Here is a 17663-nt window from a genome sequence, read left to right as displayed (position 1 = left end):
ATAAAATCCGGGCCGAACCCGACGGGCTCTGGACCTCCGGTGAAAGGTCCTCACAGGAAAACGTTACACTTGTAAGGCTGCACAGTGTACACTAGTAAGTAGTAACACAGTTAGAGCACACGTCGGTTTAGACTTTAGAGGAAGCTTGTGATTAAACTTTTGATGAACTGGGCAACAAAGTTAACTGTTCGCTACAATTTCTCCTAACCTGTTTCTCAATCCCTTCAAATCTTAATCATCAAAATTCCTAAAATTCCAGAAATTGAAATGCAATAAAATCTTAAAACACAACACTCAGATGTCGCTTTCAACGCTTTCTTCCTCAATTCACTTCCACGAATGGTCCACACAACCCTTAATCACTTCTCGAAGCTCTCTGGTTAGTCTTTTAATCATGGGGTTGCAAATTTAATTCATTTATCGTGATTTTTTGGTTGGATTTTGGCACCAATTATTTTTGTTTATCTTTTCTGATTTGGGTTTTTGCTGGGTGATTTTCTAATTATGTCTATTACAAATTAACAATGGTTTGATTAGTATCATGTTCATCAATTTGATTGATTTAAGTTTTTGGACTAGAATTGCAATATTGGGGATTTGGGGAGCAAGAATGAAGTATTTTGTATTCAAATCATTTGGTAAATATTGATTATTTGGGTATAAAATGGAAGCAAAATCATTGTTTGTGGTCCAGGTGTACTAGGGTATATAGTTGACAAAGTCTGTTCTACAACTAATTTCCCATGAATCTTGGTTTGATTTTGATGGGGCATAGCTTCTTGTGTTTGTTTTCAATGTGTAATTTTGTCTTTGCACAAGTATTTCCATTTTGGTTGGCCAGAATGTATGTCTTAAAACAAATGGTCTCTTAAAACGAATGGTCTCCAACATGTGGTTGGAAGTTCTTGAACTAAGGATAAAGTTTGATGTTGGATGCACTACCAATTTTGTGAATTTTAAAAGCCCGTCAACTTTGAGGACCGAGTTGAAAGGATACTGATGCAGGTTGGAACTTGAAATTGCCTGTTGAATAGTTGTATGTGTCTTTTTGGGAGTCAATTGTAAAGGGAGAAAGGCTTCTCTAATAGTCTCGAACATGTGGTTGGAAGTTCTTGAACTAAGGATTTAAGTTTGATGTTGGATGCACTACCAATTTTGTGAATTGTAAAACCCATCAACTTTGAGGACCGAGTTAAAAGGAAATTGATGCAGGTTGGAAGTTTGGAACTTGAAATTGCCGATTGAATAGTTGTAATGTGTCTTTTTCGAGTCAATTGTAAAGTGAGGCAGGCTTCTCTAACACTATTCTAGAGTATGGACAGTTTCTAGAGGGCTTAATCACTGTTTATGGTCTGGATTATGAAGATAGTTCTATAATTTGATAACCTTTAACATTATGTTGGACTCACCAACTTATGTATTTCAAATGGCTCCCGGTAGTGACATAAAGATGTTTCGTTAGGTGTAAAAAAAGAAGGAAAAGTAAAAGTAAAAGATGTGTTGTTGAGTGTTTACTTCCTCAGTTCCTTGTCATTTCAACTGTATCCTTGTGTATTTTTCAAAGGTAACTTTGGCACTTGTAGAAAGTAAAGTGATCAATGTCAATTAACTGATTGTGACGAACCTTTTGCTCATTTTCACAGTCTGCTATTGTTCCTGTCAAATGTCAATGTTAATTCCCCTCCCCCAACAGTAGAAGAGCATCTATTTTACTAATAACAAGTCTCAATATACCTGCATATGATTGTATACTTCGTATGTAAATTTTCTTTTGACCTGGTAACAAAATGTTATGGCTCAAGTTAACAATATTCTATTGTGATCAGAGATTCATATGTTCTGTTTGGTATAATTTGCAGGTGGCTGCAGATCTCCTGCCCTCTCCAACAGCTAATCTTGTTTTTTACGGGCGTGCTGGGAATTTTTGTCACAAGTTCCGTGGCGTGAAGCTTTGGATTTTAAAAAATCTTAACATTAGATTGTGCAACAGAAAATATGGACAAGAAAACAAGTTTAAAACATCAAAAGTTCTTGACAGTAATCGTATGGGTGATTCATTGATGATAAATACTGCATGTGAGGATCAGGTTCGAGATGAATCAGGTGCAATAAGGCCTGCTGAGAGTTAACTCATTTCACTTGGCTTGGATAGCTTATCAGATTCACATAGAGAAGTTCCTAGGTTAAGAAAAGAGTTAAAAACAGTAAAGTTCCTTTGAAAATTTTAGAGCTTCAGTTTCAAAATTCGAGTTTCCCCTTCTCTATGATGCTTTTGAAGATTTCAGGGAATGTATTGTCTTTTCATTTTTGTTTGACGTTTCGATAAAGTAACACATGGTAAATATCATATTTCGCAGATTCACTTGACAAAACAAGTAATGTTTCAACGCCTGAGGGAAGTTCTAGTTTCAACCCGACTCCAAAAGTGGCTCCATCAGATGGATCATTTAATGTGATGCAAACACAAGCCTTTGGTTTTGCTCGTAAGGAGGATGAGGTGCAGCCCCTTAGTATTGCAGTTATAGGAGCCACAGGTGACCTCTCCAGAACGAAAATCTTTCCAGCATTATTTGCTCTATATTACAGTGGCTTTCTCCCTGAGGTGGGGCCTCTTCTATTTTCATTTTAGCTTACTTTTCTGTGGTTCATAACTTCTTATATTATCTCTAGATCAGATTACATTATCGTGTCAAATCTGTTGTCAGCTCCTCACCTAAAATAAACTTGTGAAGTAAAAGTGATTGACCTCATTGGTTGATTATTATCTTAATAAATCGGCAAATAGGGGTGATTGTGCACATTTAAGAAGTCAGAGACTCAGAGTACCCATGATCACCAGCTTAGGAATATTGAAACAGATAGTGAGATGTAGCATGGGAAGGAGGCCTTAGGAATCAAGAGGTGGAGTTAGGATACAAAAATGGGGAGTGAAAATATGAAGGGGGGGGGGGGGGGGGGGGAGGGGAGAGGGGGGAATTGGAGGGATGTCCTTGACTCATTATTGCTGGAACATATAATTATGCTGACCAGGTGCTAATATCCTTTTAATCATGACAGAGTTATGAACCCCTTGTGTGCTCTTTCTTATGTTCTTACCAAATGAAAGGTTTACATCTCTCAGTTATCCTTTAATTGTTGCAGAATGTTCGCTTGTTTGGGTATTCCAGAGATAAATTGACAGATGGAGATCTGAGATCACTAATTGCATCAACATTGACATGCCGTGTTGATCATCAGTATGGCCTTCACCTTAAGTAGTTTAATTTATATATCTTTTAAATTGTTTGTAGCCAATGATAAACATATGTTTGTGCATATTCTGCTAAGCATTAGCTCCCCTATGGAATACATTTAGTAATAGATACTCCGTACGAGTTCGCACCAGAAGATCTACTGATGCTTGTGCCATTGATGAGGTGTAGATATAGGCCTGGATAGAGCAAGTGATATTTCTTCTCCACTTATATACCAACATCTGAAATGTTAGAGGCTTTAACGAGCCTCCTAAACATAATGAACTTGAGAGGTTGTTGGAAGTAAATAAACGCTTGTAGCTGGAGACAAGAATACAATGTCTTAAGTTTAACAAGGTAGTTTTGAAGTTTGGTCGCTTCTGGAAATGGAAGAACACTAATACAGTAATACCTCTTCTAGGAATGGTCGGATATTGGAGGGTGGGGGGGGGGGGGGGGTGGAAGCATTACCGATTTCTGTTTTTGTTTATGTGGTGTACACGCTCAATTCTCAAAGTCTCAAGTAATTTACTATAAAATATAAAAGATGGGTGTTTTTCTGTTAGAGGATGTGCATTGGTCGTGGCTCTCCAACTAGCTCTTCACTCTCTCTCGACCACTATATCTCTGTAAGACATCCTCAAAAGCCCCTCCAAAAAACACCTAACTTTGCTAAGTGTCTCTCCATAGACATACACCTAATTGTGGTCCCATAAAAAAATAAAGAGTCATGGACAAATGTCATGCTATGCTAAATAGAGCTAGGTCTCCAAAGAAATGAAGTAGCTCTCGGCCAAGAGTCACCCTTAAGTGGCTCACCATGGAGAACTACTCAAGAGCCCAGTGTTGTTAGGAAATTATGCAACTTTCCTTATGAATCAGATTAGTAGGAATAACAATAATATTCAAAATAACACACACAAATAAATTGATTATCCAAGAAGTGTTATTATCTCTAAATATGTTGCAAAACTTTTACTGAAAAGATAAATAATACATAAGTGTTTACAACAGTGATTGTAACTCACAACCCATACGCACCCAAATTACACCCAATAATTTTTCTGTAAAAATTCTCTTAAAGCTTTTCTCTCTCTCTGCTTTGTGTTTTCTTTTTGTTTTGGGATGATATGAAATGAAAAACAAAAACTTAATTTAGAGTTTCTAAAACAATATTACCCACCTGGTTTTTAGCAAATGATAATAACCGTTCTTTTAATTTAGTAAACTAAATTAATGTCTGTAATCCTAATTCCCTTTTATTTAGGATTCTAAATGTAGATTGCTATTTCCTTATTGTTTTCTTAACAATCTCCCACTTGAAGACTAATTTTAATTTGTCTTCACACCTTATTCTATGTAATAAAGCTTTCTCATATGCTACCCATGCAAACCAACTAAAGTGGAACACAACTTTAGTTTGTCAATAGTCACCGTCTTTGTTAACATATCTGTAAGATTCTTCGTTCCTTGAATTTTCTCCAATTTTAACACTTCATCTCTAGTAGAGATCGTATAAAATGATATCGAAGTCCAATATGCTTTGTTCTAGGATGTAATGCTGAATTCTTTGCCAAGTGTATCGCACTTTGACTATCACTGTATAGAACATTATTCTCCTGCTTGAATCCTAACTCAATTAACAAACCTTGAAGCCATATCATCTCTTTACTAGGTTCAGTTACTGCTACATATTCATATTCTCTGTAGTGGATAGAGCAACAATTTTTTGTAATTGCGACATCCAACTGAGCGTTGTATTTTCAACCATGAATATATAACCGGTGGTGCTTTTCCTGTGATCCACTTCACCACCAAAGTCTGCATCTATATAACCTTGTACTTTTAATTCACCTTTACCAAAGTACAAACACTTTTCTTTGGTACCTCGTAGATACCTCAAAATTCTTTTCACTGCTTCCCAATGAACTTTTCCTGGATTTGACATAAACCTGCTAACAACTCCCACTGCATGTCCAATATTTGGTCTTGTACAAACCATTGCATATATCAAACTCCCAATGGTTGTGGCATAAGGAACCTTAGCCATAATATCTTTATCTTCCTCCCTGTGAGGGCACTGATCCTTGGATAAACGAAAGTGACTTGCCAAGAGTGTACTAACTGGCTTAGAGTCAATCATATTGAATCTCTGTGATAGTTCAGTAGGAACACTTGACAAGAGGGGGGGTGAATTGTTTCTTGGGAACTTGGGTAAGTTTCTTGAGGAATTTAAACAATAAATAGACTGGGAACAATAAGCGAAGAAAGATATAAAACTGAGGAACCTTCTTGATCCTACTCAAGAAGAACCTCACAACTCTTTTGTATTAATGCAATAACTCTATTACAAATACACTCTTTAACTCGAGTTCCTCTCGAACACGAGTTCCCCACAGCAATCCCCTTCGATTACTGTGCTACTCTTTCTCACTCTGACTTAACTCTAAGTCGCTCCTTTTCTCTTTGACTTAACTCTAAGTCGCTCTTTTTTCTCTTTGACTTAACTCTAAGTCACTCAAGGATCACTCAACCCTTAAACCCAAAATACAATTTGATAGATAACTCTAGTACGTAATAAAGCTTATAGCAATAAGGAACTCAAGGGACACTCTTTTGAAAACTGATTCTCTTTTAAAACGTTTAAGCTCTTAAGATATATTTTGCAAAGATCAGTTGTGTGTTTTGAAAAGCAAAAACTCTTCTCCTTTTATAGAAGAGTTTTACCTAAGGTTGGGTACCCATGTTCTCCTCAACTACCCACTAACTGTTACTGCTCAGTAACATGGGCATAGTTGGAGAGAAACAGGGGAGACCAAATCAAAACACTAATTGCACGTTTAAACAGAAATACGTGGGAGAGTTTTTAGGATCATGGAAAATCTTTTACTTGAGAAACAAGGAGAATGAAAACAGAATCCTATGTTTACATTTATTAATTAAATTCATTTTATTTATTAAAAAGATTTTCTAATTTAAAACTCTTTTATAATTACAGTTAATATATTTCATTTAAAACGTACCAAAATACTTATGTCCCTTTCATTCCAAATTACGTATAAACATTATTAAATACTTACATAAATCCTAAAACATAAACTCATATGTTGTAGTCTTCATGTTGCATTTTTAGAAGTTTCACTCGAAGTCTTCCCAATTTGTTCCTTCTCTGGAACATCGAGGATCCACATAATATATTAGGATCTCGCCTTAGGAACTCGCCTTTGTAAACTTGCTTAATGATTATTTCTTCAATGTAGTGTCTGACATGGATCAATTACTTGCTTATATTCCACGTTGCTTAGTTTATCCAACTCAAGATCTCCTTAACTTAGCATTATCCCTTTAAGGATCTCGGAACTTATTATGCAACATAACTTAACCAATAGTCAGGAGTTTGCTTTGTCATCATCAAAACTTTAGGGTCAACACTCTGTAAAATACGTTTGATGTACTCTGATTGAGATAATTGCAAAGTCCCCCTATGCTTATCTCTTGTAATTTGCATTCCAAGAATTTTCTTTGCTGGACCTAAGTCCTTCATGTCAAACTCCTTTGATAATTGCTGCTTCGACCTTTTAATATCATCCATATTTGGACCTGCTATTAACATATTGTTAAGAAAACAATAAATAAATAGCAATCTACATTTAGAATCCTAAATAAAGGGAATTAGGATTAAATGCATTAATTTAGTTTACTAAATTAAAATGACGATTATTATCATTTGCTAAAAACCAGGTGGTAATATTGTTTTAGAAAAACTATAAATTAAGTTTTTGTTTTTCATTTCATATCATCCCAAAACAAAAAGAAAACACAAAGCAGAGAGAGAGAAAAACTTTAAGAGAATTTTTAGAGAAAAGTTCTTAGGTGTAATTGGGTGCGTGTGGGTTGTGAGTTACAATAAGTGTTCACACACTTGTGTATTATTTATCTTTTCAGTAAAATTTTTCCAGCGTATTTAGTGATAATAACACTTGTCAGATAATTAATTTATTTATGTGTGTTTTATTTTGAATATTATTATTATTCCTACTAATCTGATTCATAAGGAAAATTGCATAATTTCCTAACCAATGGTATCAAAGTCGATTTGGTAAATTATGTTCGTATCCATCGACGAATCCTCAGGAGCAATGGCTGCGAATAAAGGAAAGATAAAACTCGAGAAATTCGATGGTGCAGATTTCGGTTTTTGGAAGATGCAGATCAAAGATTACCTGTACCAGGAAAAGCTTTATGAACCTCTCTCGAAAACTAAGCCATGGGGAATTCATATGAAAGATGAAAATTGGAATCTTCTCGACAGACAAGCCCTCGGAGTTGTCCGATTAATGTTATCGCGCAATGTTGCTTTTAATATAGCAAAAGAAAAGACCACGACAGGTCTTATGAAAGCTCTCTCGAATATTTATGAGAAGCCATCAACCTCTAATAAAGTTCATTTAATGAGGCGATTATTCAATTTGGGGATGACGAAGGTGCATCGGTAGCTCAACACCTCAATGAACTTAATTCAGTCATAACTCAATTAAGTTCAGTCGAAATAGTTTTTGAAGATGAAGTTTCGAGCATTGATACTTTTGTCTTCATTACTAGATAGCTGGAATGCTACAGTCACATTTGTGAGTAGCTCGTCAGTAAGTAACAAGTTGAAATTTGACGACGTTCGTGATCTGGTTCTTAGTGAAGAGATCCGACGGAGAGAGTCGGATGAATCATCAACCTCTTCAGTATTGTATACAGAGTCAAGAGGAAGAAATAAAACCAGAAGGAATGAACGTGGAAGATCAAGCTATCGAGGTAAATCCATAAATTGGAGATCAAAATCAAGGACTCCCAATAATTCAACGAGCTCAAAGACAATCGAGTGTTGGAATTGTGGGAAGACCAGACACTACAAAAATCAGTGTAAGAGTGCACCGAAAAATCAAGAAGCGAAGGCAGAAACAAATATTACTTCTACCTTAGAAGGAGATGATACATTGATATGCTATCTGGAGAGCAAAGAAGAGTCTTGGGTGTTAGACTCTGGAGCATCATTCCACGCTAAGATTTCTTCGAGAGGTATGTCCCTGGAAACCTTGGAAAAGTATATCTCGGTGATGATCAGCCTTGTGATATTGTTGGTAAAGGTGTAGTGAAGATTAAGTTAAATGGGTAAGTTTGGGAGCCGAAAGATGTTAGGCATATTCCCGACCTAAGAAAGAACTTGGTCTCAGTCGGGCAGTTGGCTAGCAAAGGCTACACTACAAAATTCCGAGGTGATAATTGAAAGATATCAAAAGGTGCTATGACAGTTGCTCATGGTAAAAAGAGTGGTACTCTTTACATGACAGCAGGGGCATGTTATTCAAATGCAGTTGCATCGGGAAATAAAAATTCCAAATTGTGGCACCAAAGACTTGGCCACGTGAGGGAGAAAGGGATGAAGCTTATGCATTCGAAAGGAAAATTTCCAGAGTTACAATGTGTTGAAGTAGACATGTGCGAGGAGTGCATACTTGGAAAGCAGAAGAGGGTAAGCTTTCAGACTAGTGGTAGAACCCCAAAGAAGGAAAAGTTGGAGTTTGTTCACTCTGATGTTTGGTACCGAACTACTTCATCCATCGGAGTAAAGCACTACTTTGTCACTTTTATTGATGATCATTCTCGGAAGGTATGAGCTTACTTTCTAAAACATAAATCTAAAATGTTTTAATCTTTCAAGAGACGGAAAACTATGGTTGAAAATGAGACAGGTTCAAAAAGTTCAGAACTAACAATGGTGGTGAATATGAAGACACCACGTTCAAGAAATTTTGTTATGAGCATGGAATAAGGATGGAGAGAACCATACCTGGTACACCTCAACATAATGGTGTAGCTGAGCCTATGAACCGAACATTGACAGAAAGAGCCAGAAGCATTCGTATACATTCAGGTTTACCGAAGCAATTCTGGCAGAAACAGTCCATACAACAACTTACTTGATCAACCGAGGACCATCAACTCCGTTAGAATACAAAATACCAGAAGAGGTATGGAGTGGAAAAAAGATAAGTTTATCTCACTTAAAGGTATTCGTTGTGTAGAATATGTGCATATTAGTGATCAAGGCAGGCATAAGTTTGATCCTAAATTTAAGAAATGTACTTTCATTAACTATGGTGGGGATGAGTTTGGATACCGCATCCGGGATGATGAAAACAAAAAGGTGTTTCCGTACTAGGGATGTAATTTTCAATGAAAGAGTTTTCTACAAGGATAGACACAAAACTGACTCTAGCGACCCAGTACAGAGTGGGCCAATGTTTGTTGATGAAGATTATGTTCCAGATAGTACAATGACAAAGTCAATGTAAGGGAACCTCAACAAGATGAATCAATTGGATAAATCACTATACCATAGTCCAACATGCCACAACCTTCTAGTCCATCGCCAATATTGAGCAGGACTACTCGTCCACATGTGCCAAACAGAAAATATATGAATTATCTGTTATTGACTGATGAGAGAGAGAGCCTGAATGATATGATGAAACATGTCAGACCATTGAAGCTAGCAAGTGGGAGCTTACAATGAAAGATGAGATGCAATGTTTGATCTCAAACCAGACATGGGAACTAGTTGAGTTACCCATAAGTAAGAAAGCCCTTCGCAATGAATGGGTAGGGTATATCGAGTGAGAAAAGGAGCATGATGGTTCCAAGAGATACAAAGCTCGATTAGTAGTCAAAGAATTCCAACAGAAAAAAGGAGTTGACTACAATGAGATTTTTGCACCTGTTGTGAAACTAAATACCACCATCAGAACAGTGTTGAGAATTGTTGCCATTGAAGATATAATCTTGAGCAATTAGATGTGAAGACTGCGTTTCTTCATGGAGATCTTGATGAAGAGATATATATATATATATATGCATCAACCAGAAGGTTTTTTAGAAAATAGGAAAGAAAATATGGTGTGCAAACTTAAGAAAAGTTTGTATGGCCTAAAACAAGCCCCGAGACAATGGTATAAAAAGTTTGATAGCTTTATGTACAAGGAAGATTTCCAGAAGTGCAAAGCTAACCATTGTTGCTACATTAAAAAGATATCAGTCCACTTATATCATCTTACTACTTTATGTCGATGATATGTTAGTAGCAGGTCCAAATATGAATGATATTAAAAGGTTGAAGCAACATTCGGGTAGAGTTGGCTCTTAAATGCTTAACTTCCTTGACCAAGTAGCTGAAAATTGAAGAAAGCATTCTCCCACTAAAATTGAGGGCTGAGCTTAAGAGATTCACATCATTAGTTCTTCTATTCTCAAGTATTTGAAAGAAAATAATGATCAATAAAACCCACTTGAACTTTTCAGGGGAACAAAACTTGAGATTAGAAGATTGCTGCCACTGTTTATCTTGTCACGATACCATAAAATACTACTTTGAATAGCTTTTATCCTACATAAACTGTATTTTTCTGAAGAAGGGGCACACAAGAATATAAAAAGTACGTAAAATAGTTTGCTTCTTCAACATGTTCTCATAATTACCCAGTCAATGAAAAGATTAGGGAATAGTAGACCCAACCAGCTGTGCACTCAGGAATATTCAGTTTCAGTTTGTGTCTGCCGGTCCAAAGTTTGCTGCTTCTGGACCTCAGGGTTTCAGTTCCATCTGCCTAAGAGAAGCTTCTACTTTGGAGGAGTTCTCAGGAGGAGAAGAGTGAAAATTTGAGATTATAGCAGTTGCATGTGAGGGATATTCCCTATAAATTGGCGGTCACATTGACCACTAGGAAAAGTGAAAAAGTCAGTGCACGCCTTTGGTTGAAAAAGGTCATTGACTCATTTCTAGAGCTTGGAGGCGATCAACTAGAGTCTTATCCCATACAGGGAGGATTTAATTGGAAAAGTCTATCTTGTTTAGTTTGATCTATTAGGCTCAAATGTTTTCTCTCCCAAAGGTATTGAAAGCAGGCAAACTAATCTGACAAAGAAGGTTACTTGGCATTGCCCATTGGAATATTATGTTTGCCTCGGCCTGCTGGAGGTTGGTGATGTGGAATAAATTATGTCCCTAATTTACTATAGTCTATAGGCAGGTAACTCTGGCTAACAGAAACTTTTTCTAGAAGGTATGTTGTAGTTCTTATCTTAATATAGGTCTTTTGTGAAGTGAATATTTTAATACAAAGCTATGGAGAAGCAAACATTGTTTGTGAACAATATTTTTTCTAAATTAATCGACGAAAACAGAAAAGATAACTTGTCTACTTTTCTCTACAACTGAAAACAATAGCTTGACTCACCTTCTTGTTTGCGGAAAACTTTTGTAGTGTGCTTGCTATAGAATAACTTGGGTAAAACAGCTTTTGTGAGGTAAAAATTCTCCATGTTGCATCCTGTTCCATTTAAGTCCTTCGTCTTCCTCTTCTTCTTTCTACATTGTGTGAATATCCTCTTTTTTTGGGGGAAGGAAGAGTGATTTGGGGTTTGGAACATGGTGGATTATCTTCACTCCTGTATTTTTCTCGTATCTTTTCTAACTATAAATTAGTTACATGTAGCTGTATGCGTCACCCTGTTACCCGTTCATTCATTTTGCAGGGAGAACTGTGGGAGCAAAATAGACTCTTTTCTTAGTAGGACGTTCTACGTTGACGAAGGTTTTGACAACCAAGAAGGAATCTTGAAGCTCAATGCAAAAATGGAGCAATTAGAGGTAACACCTCTCTTGTTTCAGATTTGAGATTAAAACGAATATAAGAGAGATGGACAAAGTCTCTTTTATTAAATTGTGAGATCTTTAGTGGAACATTTGAAGTTAAATAATGTAAGCCGTCTATTTTCAGGGAGCACGTGGAGCAAACCGGATCTTTTACCTGTCAGTGCCACAGGAAGCGGTGTTAGATGTTGCGACCTGTATTGCTGATAAAGCTCAAACAAGAAAAGGATGGAACCGTTTAGTAGTTGAAAAACCCTTTGGCTTTGATGCATTGTCTTCTAAAATGTTGACGGATTCTCTTCTTTTGAAATTTGAGGAGAAGCAATTATACAGGTGTATATTAAATTATTAACATCATGTAGTCTTGCTGTTATGTGATGGTTGTTCTTTAAGTAGTTCAATATACCTAATAACATGTTTTTTTGCAGGATGGATCATCTTCTGGGAAGAAATCTTATAGAAAACCTTACTGTTTTAAGGTTCTCTAATCTAGTTTTTGAGCCATTATGGAGTCGTAAATACATACGTAATGTGCAGGTATCTATCTTCTTCTCTTTAAGTAGGCTTTATGCCTTATTATGTGCTCTAGAAATAGAAAGCTTGATTTTTTGAGTAATTTTGTGTAGGTTATTCTATCCGAGAAACTGAGTTTGGAGAGTCAATCAAGGCAACATAGATCCATCATTCCATCTTGCTAATTCTAATCCAGCTTTTGTCTTCTCCTATTCATATCCTTTGGAAATTCCTTCATGTGCAGGTATCCTGATGATTATGGAGTCATCCGAGAGTTGGTTCATAGTCATATCCTTCAAATGGTAGCACTTCTTGCCATGGAAACTCCTATAAGTCTTGATGGTGAGGATATCCGAAATGAGAAGGTGTGCTACTCTTTAAGTCTGTTATACTATAGCCCTTAGCATCATAATATGCAAGCAAAATTCTTTACAGCTAAGGATGTTTGTAGGTCAAGGTTCTGAGGTCAATTGGTAAATTGGAACCTAAAGATGTCATTCTTGGACAACATAAGGCTATGTCCAAAGACAAAACGGACGTCTCTGTGACATCAAATACCCCTACGTTCTTTGCAGCAGCTTTGTATATCAATAATGCACGATGGGACGGTGTACCATTTCTGATTAGAGCTGGGACAGGACTCACCTCACACAGGTATGTTTATACTTGATAATTGCTGGTTAATTAAACATTTGAGTGAATGTCTTCTAGTAATTTGCACTAAACTCTCCATGGTAAAATGAACTTTGATTAATTAAACATCCTGAGTTGTGTCTTATCCTTAGCTGGTAGTTTCTCCTCCTATGTGACGGAAGAAACAATTAGAATGTGATGGATATTGAAGGCAAGTACCCAGAGGTGATCTATCAATCTTCAGTAGAAGAAGTGCCTTCATTTCCAATTATTGTTTTTCAACTTCTTGTTTGCTTATGGAGACAGTTAAAGATAGGCCCTACCACTTTGAGATGCACAAATATTTGGTGAATTCCCAAAAGGGTCACTTTTACAGTTTTACGTGATTATAGATGAAGTTTTGCCTTCATTTCTATTTATCGTATGAACTCATATTTCTTGTTAGTTTATGGACAGTCAAAGCTAGGTCTACTGCGTTGAGATGCTAAATTTTTTAAAAATATTCTCAAAGAATAATTTTTGGGATGATTAATACTGTTATACCGTGTTCTTGATGATGATTGATTAGGGTCACTGTGTCAAAGCCTTCCCAACCATCAATGGTGACAATTTTTAATGTGGGGGCAGACAAAGTCTTCAACTTTGTGACTGTTAGGATGTCCTTTCCCTTTATGCTTTCATCTCTTCTGGAACCACCGAATCCATCAGATTAGAAAGTGGGTGAAAGGTGAGCCACATAGTGGAAAAAATGTAGCAAGTGTAGAACTGATTGTTAGAGATATTATGTTCCCTTTTTTTTCATGGTACTGTTACTAGATACACATATTTAGTAGAGTAGGAGGGAGATTGTGGGAACGGTTCAAGTGTAAGAAAGAGAGTGTTGTTAGTACTTGGTGGTGTTTATGTTAGGAAAAGTAGGAACGATGGCGTTGTAAGTGGGTTATGTGTAAGAAAAAGTAGGAAAGTGAGTTTTGCATGTGGGGTTAAAGTGAAGTGTAACGAATAAAAAGGAATGGGGTTAAATGGAAGGCGTAACCAACAAAAAAGAACGGGTAGTAGCACGAAGAGGAATTTATTAGTCTAATATTTGGTAACATATGGATCTTGATGCAGTCATAAATATAATATAAGAAAACTTGAAATTTACTGTACTCAAGTTGATTCTTGAAGGATTTCTGAACAGCCTCCAAAGGCAACTTGCTAGAGTAATGAATGAGTTGCCATTAGGTAAGAATTTTTTTCTTACTAGAACTTTCTTGTACATCTATCAAATCTAACCATGTTCAACTGTACTAGAAAAACCAATCGCGCTCTTAACTGTGATGATCTTCCAAGTGGCTTGATATTGGATTCTTAACCTTAGTGGACTTGTATTTGCAGGATGGAAATACGTATACAGTTTGACCATGTTCCAGGAAACATTTACAGAGGGCGTATGGGGCATAGTATTGACCTTGCCACTAATGAATTGATATTGCAAGACGTTCCTGACGAGGCCATCTTAATCAGAGTCAATAACAAGGTTCCTGGCTTAAGTTTGCATCTGGATACTTCAGAACTAAATTTGCTTTACAAAGACAAGTAAGATTATGTTCATTAGAATCTCTCATAAATGATGCGAAGTACATCTTATGCTCTGATTGATTGTATCATGGTATGATGCTCAAATCCAAGATTTAAGTGACAGTTTTAGGTATGGATTCAAGAGTCTGACATAGAACTTCTTTAACTTGAAAATAAAATACAGGGACATGGTTCAGTATCCAAAGTTATGATATCGACATAGGAAAAAGGGGGCATCTAAGAATTGTATGAAGGGTGGCAAAATTCATGGTCCATGACAACAATAAGTCTATAACCACTATTTTTAGCAACAAAACATAGTTGAACTTCTTAATAGTATTGCTTAAAAGTTTTTGGAAAATAAGAAAAGTGGAAAGCAGAAGTGCATGGGTAAACATATGCAGTGGTATAATTATTTCAGAGGAGAAAATGGCATAATATTTTTCATCTTTTTTCACTTTTAAGAAAAAAAAAATTAAAATTATGGGTGTCAGTTGCTATCCCGTAGCTAAACATAGACCTATCGTAAGAGGAAGGAGGATAATTTTGGAGTTTCCTTTGTCATACATGTACATGCAATCTGTCCATTTCCGATGGAGTCAAAGATTCATTTGTTCTTTTGGCTGTGGGATGTAATGGACTAAATCAAAATGGCTCTTAAAACCTCTTCGCTTCCTTTCCATGAAGTAGAAGATGGTCGTCCCGTTGTCTTCCCGTTATCGCTTTTGGGTCAATTGGAAACAATCTCTCTTCAAATTGCAGGGGTAAGGTTGCGCACGTCCGACCTCCCTTACCCCGCTTTTTGCGGGAGCCTCTTTGAGGCAATGGGGTTATGATAATGATAATGATACATGTACATGCAAATACCAAAGCATTGATCTTCCTGTTTTTGGTTAATTAGTGTCCTACTGTCCGGCACCCACCGAGCATAATGTATCCGTCTTATTCTAACTCGAGTATGTTCAATCTCTAGGTACAATGCTGAGGTGCCCGATTCATATGAGCACCTTATTCTCGATGTTATAGACGGAGACAACCATCTGTTCATGAGAAGCGATGAGCTCGCTGCTGCATGGAATATTCTCACTCCCGTCCTTCAAGATATCAGCAAGAACAACGTTTGTCCGGAATTGTATGACGTAGGAGGAAGAGGTCCGGAAGGAGCGTGCTATCTCTGGGCAAAACACGGAGTTCAATGGGTGGAAGACTAATTAAGTACGTTTTCTTCTTTCCCCCTAACTGTCTCTTTTCACCAGTTAACTCATATGGAGTACTATCAGGATATCAACGTCAATCACATGTTTCGTGAGGTGATTGTGTGTTACTGTCGTACGTAGTTTAATTGAATTGTTAATGACATTGATTATGGGTTGGTGTGATGGTGTCCTTGTTGACCACCTAACATAGAGAAGATCACTGATGACTCTTTGATATTGCATGTGGTTATCAAGGACATATCACAATCATGACAAGAAATAATTGTAAACCATCTTTTTTGTTTCTTTTCTTTTCCTTTTAAGATTAGGCATCATTGTTTTTGTCAGTATGAGGTGCAAAGGTGCAAAGACCAGTTGGGGGAACGGGGGATTCGAACCTGAGACCTAATAAACTAGGCCAAGATCTCATGGTTTCTATATTCTAGGTATATCGTGTTACTTGAGTTGTCAGCTTGTGGTGATTCATTTTCTTAAGTACTCTATCTGTTTGGAAATAATAGCCAAATGTACTTAAACAAAACTAGATTATGGTTATATTTCGAATTCAAAATTTACCCCACTATCTTAAAGAGTATTTATGGAGGTGAGCATGAGAAGAATACAATTACTGGTGAGGGCATTTTAGTTTTTATGCTATGTTACCCGGACTTGGATACCCATATCGGACAAGGATACGTGTCCGACACGGCTATTTTGTGAAAAAAATTGGCATGAATTTGGTCCAAAATGAAGTGTCAAAATGTCTATACCTATGTCTGGATGTCGAGGTTCCGACACGGGGTATTCGAGGTAAAATGAAGAGTCCGGGTAACAGAGGTTTTATGGTAAATCTTTAGTTATATAGGGTAGAATGGGAGTAAAATCTTCTATTGTGTAACCTTGTTTTTGATGCTGAGATGTTTGAATGATCATCAGAAAAGTGTTAAGAGGTAGTCGCGGGACAAGGTGAGATTAAGAGGCATTAGCTTGAAATAACAACACAGCGAGCAAGCGAAGAAGCAGCACAGGACTGCAGCCTGCAGGAAGTTCCTGGAAGGTTCTGTGAATGTCTACATGTCCGTGTTTGTTTTGGCATGTTCGTGTTAGTCAGGTTTTACCAGCTTCTTACTGACTTGAGAATATGTTTCCTAATCTTGTCCAATATCCTAGGATTGTAAATATGTTAATATGATTTCATATCATTCAGTTTAGTTTAGTTAAAATTCAGTTCACTTCAGCTCAGCTCAGCTCAAAAGAACAGGGTCTTACTGTGTTAGGTTCTTTAAGTAAAAAGCTGTAAGAATTTATATGGAGTATGAGACTTCGAGGTTGGTGGTTTTCACCAGGATCTCTGAGTTTCCATGTAAAGTCTTCTTATGTTCCTTCTTGTTAATTCATGTATTCCCTTTGATTGCAGACTTTTTAAGCCCCTATTCCTAACATCTAACTGGGTCGCGGATGAAAATTTCCCGAGGAAAGTACACTCGACGAGGGTAAATATTGTTTTGGAAAAATCATCGCGTTTTTTATGTTTATTTTCCTCGTTCCTTAGTTTCCCTCAAGGTTGTTCTTGAAAGATAGTAGTTGATTAAGCAGTTTTGTCAGAGTGAGAATCTGATTCCAAAGCAAGGTTTCTTCTTTGGCTGTCAAAATTAAATTAATTTCTATTCTTGTTAAAGAATGAAAAACACGTTGTTTAAATTCTAGAAACCTTGAAAATCCATTTAAATTATTCCCATAAAAATTGAGGGATTCAGATTTTGCTTTGGGAATCCCTAATCCCTATTATTGAGTTGTTTATTTTTAATTAATCGACGTGGTTTA

At 36.7% G+C, this 17663-nt stretch overlaps 1 protein-coding gene across 4 annotated transcripts; it reads left to right on the top strand.

Annotated features, from left to right (window-relative positions):
- Positions 1 to 131: 131 nt before the first annotated feature.
- Positions 132 to 17250, top strand: LOC110792805 (inactive glucose-6-phosphate 1-dehydrogenase 4, chloroplastic). 4 transcript variants are annotated; one of them, XM_021997628.2, is made up of 13 exons: positions 132 to 379; positions 1860 to 2103; positions 2358 to 2602; positions 3142 to 3236; positions 11817 to 11931; positions 12062 to 12267; positions 12363 to 12471; positions 12561 to 12601; positions 12692 to 12812; positions 12899 to 13101; positions 14461 to 14661; positions 15617 to 15858; positions 16776 to 17250. In XM_021997628.2, exons 1-12 carry the CDS (start codon positions 299 to 301, stop codon positions 15852 to 15854), a joined length of 1899 nt encoding a protein of 632 aa, XP_021853320.1. In that variant the 5' UTR covers positions 132 to 298; the 3' UTR covers positions 15855 to 15858; positions 16776 to 17250. The 4 variants fall into 4 exon arrangements, with proteins under 4 accessions (XP_021853320.1, XP_056699114.1, XP_056699113.1 ...); XM_056843136.1 differs by lacking the exon at positions 132 to 379 and having other exon boundaries at positions 1959 to 2087; XM_056843135.1 differs by lacking the exon at positions 132 to 379 and having other exon boundaries at positions 2048 to 2182.
- The last annotated feature ends 413 nt before the right edge of the window (positions 17251 to 17663 follow it).

This window comes from Spinacia oleracea, chromosome 4, assembly GCF_020520425.1.
Source record: "Spinacia oleracea cultivar Varoflay chromosome 4, BTI_SOV_V1, whole genome shotgun sequence".
Lineage (NCBI taxonomy): Eukaryota > Viridiplantae > Streptophyta > Magnoliopsida > Caryophyllales > Amaranthaceae > Spinacia > Spinacia oleracea.
Note: the sequence above shows the minus strand (reverse complement) of the source record. Positions and strands in the feature narration are given on the sequence as shown.